The following is a 12,016-nucleotide window of genomic DNA, read 5'->3' as shown; positions in this document are numbered from 1 at the left end:
CAGCAGCGTGGACGCCAGCCCGCGCGTGAAGACGCGCCAGCCCTCGGCGCGGTAGCTCTGGCGCACGCAGTCCACGAAGCCGCCGTAGCGCGGGGGCCCGCGCACCCCGTCGGCCTGCAGCCGCGACTTGACCACGTCCACGGGGTAGGTGGACAGCCAGGACAGGATGCCCGACGTGCCGCCCGCCAGCAGCAGCTTGGGCACCAGCAGCCGGTCGCCGGGCTCGCAGCCCAGCGCGCGCGTCAGCACGTCGTAGGAGAGGAAGTAGACGCCGAAGCTGGGGGTCTCGCGCAGCAGGGTGGACGTCATGCCCCGGTTGACGCCGCGCAGGCCCTCCCGCCGGTAGATCTGTGCCAGGCAGTGCAGCGAGCCGCGGTAGGTGCGGCCCGGGCCCGCGTCCTGCAGCTGCAGCCGCGTCTTGGCCAGCTCCATGGGGCAGCAGATGACGCACTGGATGGCGCCGGCCGCCGCGCCGGCCACGAACTGGTTCAGCGGCGTGTCGCGGCCCAGGGCCCGCAGGGTGTTGCCCTGCACGCCGAACACCAGCGCGTTGATGAACGTGAGCCCCATGAGGGGCGAGCCCAGGCCCTTGTACAGGCCCAGCACCTGCGGGGCACACACAGCGTCAGGTGCACTCCTGCCTGGGGCCTGGGGTGGCCCACCATGCTCCCCCAGGCCCTGCTTGCAGCTGGGAGTGGGGGTGGATGACCAAGCAGGGTCCTCCCAGAACCGGTGTCCCCAATGTCCAAGGCCCGGGCAGTCACACCTGCCCATTTCTAGAGTGCCCCTGTGCCATAGTGCTGCAGACACCTGCTTTTCCAGCTCTGTGGTCTGAGGCCCAAAACATCCCAGGGGCTGGTTCCCTGCGGCCACCCTGACCACCCCCCTCCCCTCCCCCCGGGCCCCAGGCCACTCACACTCTCCTGCTTGATGATGGACTGGAAGCAGTGCAGGGTCCCTCGGTACTGCGGCTTCTCCGTGCTCTGGACCTGAAGCCGCACCTGGAAGGACAGGGCCCCGTGAAGGGCGGGCCGGCCGGGCCAGAGTGCCCGCAGCACCCAAGGCCCACAGTCCGGGCAGCCCGGGGAGGCCCAGGGAGCCACGCAGCCTCCCGTGGCTTTTGGAATTCCAGGATGGGGCAGGGCCAAGCGTCTGTGCCTCCTCAGCGAGGGGGCACCAGCGGGCAAACCGCACAGGGGGCAGGGGGCCCCCAAGATCTCAGCCGAGTAGGGGCCAGGCCTCCTGTTGCACTCTCTTGGCACCATGTGCATTTCCCCGACTCCCCCACTGCTCTGGTGGCCGTGGCCGATGCCAAAGGGGCTTCTCACCTAATCCGTAACACTCAACTCCCCACATCAGGGGGCGTCAGTGCCTCGGCGGGTTTGTTAAAAGCAACGAGGCTTGGATTCTGGGGACTCCTGATTTCTCCCAGCAGCCCCTGGTGCGCACAGTGGGGGTGAATTACCAAAGCAGGGACAGGAGAGCAGCTGACAGCCTCCTTAGTGGCCGTGTCACCACCTCCTGGGCCTCCCGCCCAGCCACCCTCGGAGCCCTGCGGCCCTGAACCTCGTAATGTGAAAACAGTGTTCTCGACTGACATTTCCTGAACTTGGAATCCAGGTCCCGGGGGTAGGGGTGGAGGTGGGGAGCTAGGGTAAGTCACGTTCTCAGGAGCGGACTCAGAAATCATTACCACAGCCAGGGCCCTGGCAGGAACGCCCCTCGGTGCCTGGCAGCACCAGAGGGCCTAACACTGGAATCAACAGCCAAGGTGCGTGTGCTCATGACCCCCATTTCCCAGATGGGAAGACTGAAGCTCAGTGATGTTTTACAACTCTGCCCAGGCTCTCTGTCCTCTCCAATGACACGGGCAGCTCAGCTATGCTGGTGGGGGCCGGTAGGGGGAGGTGCTGGCTGGTATGAGCCCTCCCGTGGGTCTTCTGTGGACAAACGCACTTCCAGAAGAATGTTTTCTAAGATCATGAAAGTATCATCTCCACACACGAGGCCCTCGGCAGCTGGTGGCTGCGGCCCCGAGAAGTGGCAGACGCCCGAGTGCACCCTGGGCAGGTCACCCCAGCACCACTACCCGCCCTGGGTGCCCAGTGCTGCCAGCTCTTGGTGGGGGAAGCATGGGTTTTCAGAGGAAAGCAGAAGGACTTGTTGAACTGTAATCACATATTAGCACCTTGAGCGCTGCTCTGGGTGGGTTTTGTGCTTCAAGGGGTTTTCGTTTTCCCTTCTGGGAAACTCCTGATTTCTCCCAGCAGCCCCTGGTGCGCACAGTGGGGGTGTTCTGGGGTCCCCTCTGGACTTGTCTTTCTCGGGCAGCCCCCAACATGGGCACTAAGTGGGCCGTGGTAGCAGAAGTAAGGAAGCAGAGAGCTGTCCCCGCTTCGGGCTGGACTTTCTTTCACACACCTACCTGGACAGTGGCTTCAAGTCTGTGGCTTGGACTCGCTCAAGCCCAGGTTTGGGCCTGGCTCGGGCCCCACAGGCCCCACAGGCCCCACAGGAGGGGAGCACAGAGGCCCCTCCCCTTTGTTTCTGACCCCTGGACCCGGGATGAGTGCTTGGGGGCCGGGCGTCTGGGGGACCAGGTTTGGGGGTGAAATGGGGCCAGGTCTTATAACATCTAGAGTTGGGGTGAACATTTTGGGGTGACAGGACCTCCTTTGAGGATGGGTGGCCCCGCCCCTGGAAAAGCTGTCACTGTCACTGTCTCACACACCCAGAAGGGCTCCCAGCTCTCTGCAGGGTGGAGAGACCCCAACCAGCCCCAGCTGGGCCCCCGCCCCAGGACGGGTGCTGGCCAAGCTCACCTGTCCCCTGCGAGTTGGGGAGGGGACTCCTGGGGGGGCGGAGTAGGAGGGTGTGGCAGGGTGCGGTGCAGGCCCGGGTCTGGTTGGGGGAGAGCAGAGAAGGTTCGCTGGTCTGTACTCACCAGCGCTCTCCGGACTGAGGCTTACGCTCCTTACATCAGTTACACTTTTGCTAAGGATGGAGACAGCCCCCCAGCTCAGAAAGGAAAGGCGGTTAAGGGAACACAAAATCTCAACATCTCATCTGGGTGCGGAGCCCCCAGGGCCAGCCCCCCACCTCGCCACCCCCGCCCCTGCCCCGGGATGGCCACTCGTCGGTGAAAGTGGTTTTACACGCAGTGTCCCGGGTCACTGTCATGTCCAGGGCAGCAAGACAGGAACCTGCCTGCGGACGGAAGCAGGTGAGAAGGCAGTGTGCAGAGGACAGGGGCTGGGATTCTGGGAGAAAAAGGAAAGCCAGATGTTGGCTTAAGTCCAGTCCCAAGGGCCTGGCGGAAGGAAGAGTGGATCTCCCAGTCACGTGCCGCATGACCTGACGTGTGACACGGGTGTCCCCTCATGTGTTCTGGGGCAGAAGTCCAATTCTGAGGTTCAGGAAGAGGCAAAGGGGACCATGGCGTGAGAAGTCAGGAGAGTGGGGTGCCTGGCTGGCTGGGTCGGAAGAACTCTTGATCTTGGGGTCATGAGTTAGGGCCCCACGCTGGGCATGGAGCTTACATTAAAAAAGAAGTTAGGAGAGTGGACGGCCAGAGAAAGGGCAGGGGCTGCTGGGAGGCCTGGGGGGCTCCGGGGGGGACATTGTTCTACCTTCCCGGGGCACGGGCTTCAGGGTGATTCACGGATCTGTACACTTAGCATGCGTGCCCGTTTCTACATGTTAAATGTTAGTCAAAACAGCCACCACGGGGACACCTGGGTGGCTCAGTCGGTTAAGTGTCCGACTGGCTCAGGTCATGACGTCACGGTTCGTGAGTTTGAGTCCCGCCCCTGGTCTGTGCCTTTTTTTTGTTTGTTTGTTTATATGTCTTTATAATGGTTGAACCTTTTTTTTTTTTACAGCCTACCTTACTTTTGTTAAGAGAAGGTCAACGAAGAAAATGGTGGTGGCAGGGGTGGGGGCCTGAACGAAGTGAACAAAACGTGAGCACCGGGTTGTCGATATAAGGAATTAATTTGCTTTTCTACATTTTCCAATTTTCTTTTAATGAGAACTGTTTAACTTTTATGGTGGAAAATAGCCAATAAAAAATACGGCCATTGGTAATACAGCATCACATTATGAGAACAAGAGGGGTCACACGAGTTGGGGTGGCGGCGAGTGACTACCGGGGACGAAGATTGGGGTCCCTGCGTGGCTCAGTAGGTTGAGCAACTGACTCTCGATTTCAGGTCAGGTCATGGTCTCACGGTTCGGGAGTTCAGGCTCTGAGTCCTGCCTGGGATTCTCTCTCTCCCCCTCTCTCTGCTCCTCCCCTGGCTGCTGTTCTTTCTCTCACTCAAAAATAAATGAACATTAAAAAAAAAAAAAAATTGCGTTTTAAAGACAGGTTTGCCCGGGCCACACTGGCCAGAAAAGTCACCCGATGGGGTTCTTCAAAGACCACCCTCCGGGAGCAAGGGGCGGGGGTCCAAGGGGAGGAACCCAGTGGTGTGGAGAGGCTCCTGCACCCAAATCACCCAGGGGCTTTGAGAGGGCAGAGACCCCAGGACAACGTACTCCCAGCCTGGGGGCGCAGGGGCTAGCAAAGGGGGCCCGGTGGTGCCCAGGCCGAGTCATAGGTCAGAGGGGCGTGCCCCCTGCAAAGCCGGGCCGAGGAAGTGAATCGAGTCACTTCTTGGCCGGATACAGGGGCATTTATGCCATGTGGCCACCAAATAACGTGGACGGTGCCAGGCAGCCCTGGGCTGTGGGCAGACCTCCCTGGACGGCCAGCTAGGCTCTCAGCGGGCCTGTGCAGGGGCTCTGGGGTCCCCGTGTGGCAAGAAGGCCTGGCCCTTCCCCCACAACCTGCATACGACGCGCTGGGAGAAATCTGTGCTCTTCAGCACTAGCCTTCCAGGCAGCCCAAACCCTGCTGGTGAGCGCAGGGCCCGGCGATGGCCTCCGTAATCTTGCCTAAGCCCCTCAGTTCGCAGGCGAGAACACAGGGCCGAGAGGCAAAGCGCCCGGCCTGAGCTCACACGGCACGCTGGCGAGCAGGACAGAACTTGTAAGGTCAGAGCCAATCCATAAAGCCAGGCCCTCGTGCCTGCGCGGAGGAAACCCCAGCCCTGAGTTCCTAAGTCCTTTTCTTGGCCAGCGACCATGTTGGCTTCCGCTGAAAACAGAGGGGACAGGAAGGGACCTCAAACCCAGCCAGGGATGACATCCTTGCCTTGGCTCTACCCTCGCTCCGGCAGAAACAGGCGCCAAGTTCAGCGTTCACACTGGGCACAGGGTCTGGCCCAGTGCCCCGTCACCTACCGCTCGTCCCCATCCCCAGGTGTCAGGACACGAGACCCAGCTGCGGGGAGAGACTCTTATTTGGGAGTCCCAGGAGAGCATGGACTTCCTTTGTTTCGGTTTTGAGCATCTGAGAACCTGGATCTGGACAATTTATGGGGGAGGAACTGGCTAACCACGCGCCTGCCCGGGGGGTCACACTCTGGGGCCTCAGACCGCGCAGGTGCGCACCAGCCCAGGGGCACCGGTCACTGCTTCGTGCCCATGGTGGTCACTCTGTGAAGATCACGTTCCTGGGAACACTGACAACCTCGGGCTTTCTGTATTTTCTCTCGGAAACGCTCTCTCTTTCAAGAAGAGGGGGGCTCTGGCGGTTGACGGTCCGACTCCTGTTTTCAGCTCAGGTCATGATCTCACAGTTCTAGCCCCCCATCGGGTTGTCTGCTGACAGCGCAGAGGCTGCTTCAGATCCTCTGTCCCCGTCTCTCTGCCCCTCCCCCACCCGTTCTCCCTCTCTCTCTCTCTCTCTCTCTCTCTCAAGAATTAATATTTTTAAAAAGGGGGGTCACTGGAAAGGGGCCTCCAGCTGCCCCAGCCCTGCACAGGCCCAATGTCAGCCCTTCCCTGAAGACCTGAGAGGAACCCATGACCAGAGACTCACCTTGACTGTGTCAAACGGGTGTCCCACGAGCACGCCGGCCACACCTGCAGGAAGAAAGGAGCGCGTCACCCAGATGCCTCAGAAACCCGCGGCGCCGGGCCTTCCGGCGAGTGCTGCCTGGCTGCCGTGTGCCAGGTGCCCCGTGGGCTCCTCGCCCTCGCGTCCGCACGGGCAGTGGGAGTGGGGGTGCCATCCCTGTGGTCAAGCCAGGATCTGTCTGACCCAACCCCGGGGTCTCTCCCGCCCCCGCCTCTCACCGCGCCTGACGACACTGGCCCTGGGACACCCCACGTGCTAGTTCTGAGGTCCCCTTGCTCCCAGCACCACCCGCGGCAGCGGGGCTGTGGGGCTCCAGAGATTGTGGACTTGGGGCCCGAGGGTCACCCAGATTTGACTTTCCCTCTGCCACTCACCGCTGGCCAAGCTCCCAAAGGACTGCGGCTCACTGCCCTCACCTGTACAGGCGGGAGCATCAACTCCCCCCGCGCCCCCCTGCCCTGACCCAGGGCCCAGGCGCCGGCCCACCGCCCCCTTTCCTGCGCGGAGCCGCCTGGGGCCCGGGGAGTCAGCTCGGGACTTTGTCCTCATGCACAATGAGGCGTCCGTCCAGGCTCCGCCAAAACCCCAGCCCCCCAGGGGGACAAAGGCGCATCACACTCCAGATTGGCTCCTTTTCAGAGTCCTGAGTGCTGTTCAGGTGTAAACGTCACTGAAATCAGGCACCTCGTGACTCCATTCACCAGAGACAGGGAGGCACAGGGACGTGGAGTGGCCTGTGTGTGAATCTCTTAAAGGTCCCCTCGTGGTGGGGGGGGGGGTCTAGGTATAATTCAAACAGTATTCATGTTTCTACGTGCCCGTCACTGTTCTTAGTGTTGTATGCGTACTAAGTCTCCCTCTCATATGTAAAGGACATATGACATATTTGCCCATTTTACAGATGAGGGACCTGAGGCCAAGAGAAGTAGTATGTCCACGCTTTGGGGCTGCCGAGGTGAGAGGATTGGAGCCTAGATCCCCTGGGCCCGGAGCCCTCCTCCTTCCCCACTCACCTCTCCTGCCCCCCACTGGGGCTGCTTATCCGGGTGGTGGGCGCCCAGCGGCTAGTGGGAGTTACCGCACCTCTTTACAACTTGCATTTTTCATCCCTGTAGCCTGTGCCCCTCACCTTGTCTCACACTTTGATTCTTAGGAGCCATTGTGTTTGATATTAAATTTTCCAGTCCTGCTTTCCTTCCGGGTGCATGCACCTGGCATCGTTTTGTGACAGTTAAATTTCAGCCTGGTTTCCTACTCCTTTGTTTTTGATGCTCCTGGAAACGAGCATCAAATGATGCTTGGCTTTGCTTCCGCGGCTCCCATCGGAAGGCATCTCCGGTTCTGCCGAGACGGGAGATCTGACACGACTCCATGTTATTTTACTGTTATTTTACGTGAATGGTTTATTTCATCCCCTTTCCTTTCTACGTCTTTGCTGGTTCGGGCAAACCGCCACGTATCCGCCTTCTGCTTGCTAATGTTTAAGTTGGGCTAAAGGTTACTTCTTGTATTTTATTTTGTTTAATGTTTTATTTATTTTTGAGAGAGAGAGAGAGATGGCGTGAGCAGGGGAGGGTCAGAGAGAGAGGGAGACACAGAATCCGAAGACAGGCTCCAGGCTCTGAGCTGTCAGCACGAGCCTGATGCGGGGCTCAAACCCATGAACCGTGAGATCATGACCTGAGCTGAAGCCAGACGCTCAACCGACTGAGCCACCCAGGCACCCCACTTCTTGTATTTTAAACAGGATAAGAACTATCACCACCCCAAAGGCTCTCTGCCGCCCTCCCCACCCCACCCCAGTAAGAGCCCCCCAACAAGTTTTCCACCCTCGATAGCTTCCTCTTCTACCCCATTTAGACCCCACGAGATTCAGAGCTATTCCCTCTCCGCCTCCCCTCTACCCCCTTCTTTGGGTCTCCACTCTGATCAGTTGGCTTTCTGGCGGAGCCTCTCTTGATTATTTTTCTCGGAGGTTAACACATAAGGAAACGACCCTGTATAATCTATTTCTTAAACACCATCTGGGAACAACGGTCCTGTGCTCTGGGGAGGCGCCCAGGCCCAGGCCATTAGGGAGGCGGTGTTCCAGAATCTTCTCTCTTCTGGTGCCGCAGCTGAGAAATCTGTCGTCAGTGCATTCTTTCTCCTTCGTCAATAATTTATGCATTATTATTCTCAGGAAGCCGCTGAGATTGTATCTACAGATTTCACGAATGTCACCAGGAGATGCTACGGGTGTGGCTTTTTTTTTTTTTTTTAAAGTAACCCGGCCTGGAACATCAGCCCTTTCTCTCTGCACATTCAGGCTTTTTCTGATCAGAGAAAAATTACACTGTTATTTATTTATTCATCCTAATCCTCATCTCCAGACCTTTTTCTTCTTCTGGAACCTCAAACATTCACAGGAAGATGAAAAGGCATTCCCCAAGGTGTCTTTTCCCTCCAGGCTTCCACACCTGGGACTCTGGTCATTTGAGACACACTTTGGTTTCTATCCACTTTCTCTTTCTCGGCATGTTGTGAATTTTCTAAATTTGAAAAGCCCAGGGGCGCCTGGGCAGATCAGTCAGTTAAGCGTCCAACTTCAGCTCAGGTCATGTTGTGGTCCATGAGGTCGAGCCCCAGGTTGGGCTCAGTGCTGACAGCTCGGAGCCTGGAGCCTGCTTCGGATTCTGTTTCCCTCTCTCTCTCTGACCCTACCCAACTCATGCTCCGCATCTCTCTCTCTCAATAATGAATAAACCTTAAAACAAAACAAAACAAAAGCCTAGTTCTAGAACTTACTTTCTGGGGCTGTAACGATTTCCTTGGGGTTTGGAAACGACACTGCCGGGGTGCTGTTCGCCCCCCTCGGGGCCTCCGTGCCCTCTCCAGCCAGGCCCTGTTGTGGGGTCCCCAAGAAGCCCACACCGGAAATGCTGGAGGTCCCCTTCCTGTGGGGGGCCGGTCCCGGAGCCAGGCCCAGACTTGTCAGGGTCGGGCCTTCATCAGCCTCCAGGACGGGAGGGGTAGCCGTCACCCCACCGGCTTCGTTGGGAGGCCCCCCAAGGCCCCCAAAGGCAGCCATTTGCACTCCCACTTTCTCCAGAGGCTCATTCCAATGCCCTCAGGGAGGGGCTTGTGCCCTCACAAGGACGTCCCCGCTCACATGAGCAAAGTGGGCCCGCCTCCATCGGGGCCTCGGGCCCCCCAAAGCCTTACTGCTTTAACCTCACGGGGAAGCCCTTCCAGGCCCCTCCCCGACAGGGCGCTGAGACGCCCCAAGTGGACACTTTCTCCCACCTCCACAGCCAGTGCCCACTGCCCTACACAAGGTGGTTCTCGGGGCACCGCCATCCCATGATCCTCTGGGGTAGGAGCGGGGTGACCGCTGTTCCGGAGGCAGAGGCCACAGGAGACAGGAGGACGCAGACCGGTCCTCCCCACACAGGATTCCCGGCCCCGCCACGGGGCCGCGCCTCCTCCAACCGTGCACGGGGCAGGGAGGCCCCCATTGGACCACAGGGTGCTGGCGGGCGCAGACCTGGGACTGACCCCCTGGCGGGGAGTGTAGGTGGGCTTTCTGACCTTCCCGCCAATGTGAGGGCCTGGAAGCCTTCGATCAAGGTGCCGACCCCACCCACCCCAGGGTGAAACTGAACACGTGACCCGACACTCCGCCAATCAGAGGTGACGTACTGTTCTCCCTCCCAGGAATCTGAATCTAGAAGGACCCCAGGCCACCGAAGAGAAGCGCGGCCATGATCATGCGCTGAGCCTCAGGTCTGGAGGGGCCCAAGCCGAAGTCAGGGGCTCCCTCGGTCTCCAGGGGCCAGGCGTCGAGGTGGGGCCCTGCCGGCGAATAGTTCCCTAGACAGCTCCTCCGCACAGGCTCCTTCGTGCCAGGGACCCAGAAGGCAGGCCAGGGACGCAGTCAGGTCACTGTCCCACTAGTCCCTCCACTTCTCAAGGCCAACGTTTCTCCCGGGTCACATAAGACCAGGAGAGGACCCCAGGGGAATGGGCCAGCCACTTACATCCCCATCCGCCTGGGAGGCTCAGGCCTCCCCTCACACAGCAGGAAGCAGGTGTGCACCAGCAGCCCCAGGCTTGCCCAGGGATCCGGAGTAAGGCAGCTGAGGGGTAGGGGTGAGGGGCTGGGGCCCATAGCTCCGCACGGTGCTGGCCCCTGACCTTGCCCCAACCCTGCAGCTTGGACAGGATCTCTCCTAGGTGGGTCTGGTGAGGAAGGTGGAAGGCATTCCTTTGAGTGTAGAACCTACAGTGACTGAACACAGGTGGGGGTGGGGGTGAGGGGCTCCCTAAATAAGCCTGGCTTTAGGATGAGTCCTACCCCAAACCCCACCGCTCCCAGGACACCTGGGAGAAATCAGAAGGAATCCTGCCCCTCTGGGGAAAAAACCCACATTCCCCAAGAAGTTAGAAAGGGGCTTTGGCCATGGGGCAGTCCAGCCCATTAAGCCACCACTTGGGGGTGTGTAGAGGAGGGTTTGGGGGCTTGGGAGGAGCCAGAAGGGTTTGTGGCAGGTGCAGGGACCACAGTGGGGAGGGGAACAAGGGAGCTGAGAGCTGGACCTGCAGAAGCTGCCCCCGCCTGTCCCCTCTGGCCTGGGCTTAGGAGAAATTCACGCGTTTAGGAAAGACCCTGGGTTTTTCCCCCTTCTGCAAACTCCAGCCCCGTGGTTTCCTGAAGCCTGATTGGGTAACAGGCTGGGAAGTTCTTAAATCTCTTGACCCACATCACTTCCCTGGCGCACAGCCCTCTCCACCAGTCTGCTCTTGCCCAGAGCAGGAAGCTGAAATCGCAGAAGTTTAAATGCCCCAGGCCATTGTCACTCCTCTTCCTCCAGGGCGCTCAAAGCCAAACCCAAGCAGGCGTTTCAGCTGGAGGAGAGAAACCCACCAATGCAGGACCAGGCCTGGAGACAGCAGCCAGCTCTACTGTCAGCTCCTTGGGGAATGACAGAACCTGGCTCTCAGCTAATACCCCTTAAATAAATGAACTCTCCAAGTAAAAGCAAAGAAGCTAAAGGCCAGACGGGGAAGGGCCCAGCTGCAAGCCCAGGGTCATCCCACAGCAGAGCCAGGGCTGCACATTGACAGCGGCCCTCCCGAAGGAACAGGCCTGGGGAGGACCCTAGCAGCCTGGCTTGGGCGAAAGTGCCCCACGCCGGCGCCACGCACCGGTGAGCACAGGTCTAGCCCATACCACGTGTCAGGCCCATTCCCCGCCCAGGGGACCCCGGGGACCCCCCCCCCGCCCCCCCGCCAGGTGCTCACTGAACCGAATTAGAGTGGCGTGCCAAAGCATGACTTGGCGCCTAGGGGCCCACCGACGCCCTTCAGGGCCCTCCAAGGCCAGCCCCCTAGGAGGTCTTCCTGTGGCCCCAGCCCCACTCAGACACCTGCGGGGAAAGGGGTGGAGCCAGCCCCCAACTTCTGAGGCCATGGGCGCCGGCTAGGGATGCTGGAAGCCGGGAGAGAGATGTGTCCGAGGCCTCGCGCGAGAAGGGCGCACGGGGGCATCGGGACGTGCTCCTGGCAGTCGCCCACTTGGCCAAGCCACGGTGCTGCCCCGGCGGCCCAGCCTTCTCGTCTGGACGAGCCCCGAAGGACTTGCCCGACATCTGCCCTGGCGGACGGCGTGCTAGACGCCCTCCGGGCCTGTTGTCTGTGAGCGTCCCCAAGAGCCCCGGGAGACGAGAGCATTGTTACCCCCATGCTTCAGGCGAGGAAACCCCAGCCGGAGGGTGAGCCGCCGGACCCAGCACCCGCAGGTGAGCCGGCCCCCCATCCCGCACGCCTGGCTCCGGCCTCCCGAGATCGCGCGGTCGGGGTGGGCGCCGCCCGCCTGCTTACCCCCAGCGCATCCAGCCAGGAAGTCGAGCGCCATGGCCTGGCCCCCGGCGAGGCTACCCTTCCTCCTCGACCTTCTCTGGTCCCTCGCCGGACTGGTGGCCGTCGGGGAGTCCCCCCGGCTCGCACGGTTGGGACTCGGCCTGGCCGCCGCCTCCTGGTGCGGAGCCCGGGGCCAGCCGGGGCCAGGGG

At 60.3% G+C, this 12,016-nt stretch overlaps 1 protein-coding gene across 1 annotated transcript in view; it reads right to left on the bottom strand.

Annotated features, from left to right (window-relative positions):
* Positions 1-12,010, bottom strand: part of SLC25A29 (solute carrier family 25 member 29) — an 18,195-nt gene extending 6,185 nt beyond the window's left edge. The window contains exons 1-6 of the mRNA XM_029950895.1: positions 11,828-12,010; positions 5,927-5,970; positions 3,887-3,942; positions 2,823-2,901; positions 918-1,001; positions 5-606 (exon numbers count right to left, since the gene is read on the bottom strand). Coding sequence (XP_029806755.1) covers positions 5-606; positions 918-1,001; positions 2,823-2,901; positions 3,887-3,942; positions 5,927-5,970; positions 11,828-11,861 — 899 coding nt within the window. The 5' untranslated portion in view covers positions 11,862-12,010. The remainder of the gene's footprint in view (positions 1-4; positions 607-917; positions 1,002-2,822; positions 2,902-3,886; positions 3,943-5,926; positions 5,971-11,827) is intronic.
* Between the last annotated feature and the right edge of the window lie 6 nt (positions 12,011-12,016).

Source organism: Suricata suricatta, chromosome 9, assembly GCF_006229205.1.
Source record: "Suricata suricatta isolate VVHF042 chromosome 9, meerkat_22Aug2017_6uvM2_HiC, whole genome shotgun sequence".
In the NCBI taxonomy this organism is placed as follows: Eukaryota; Metazoa; Chordata; class Mammalia; order Carnivora; family Herpestidae; genus Suricata; species Suricata suricatta.
Note: the sequence above shows the minus strand (reverse complement) of the source record. Positions and strands in the feature narration are given on the sequence as shown.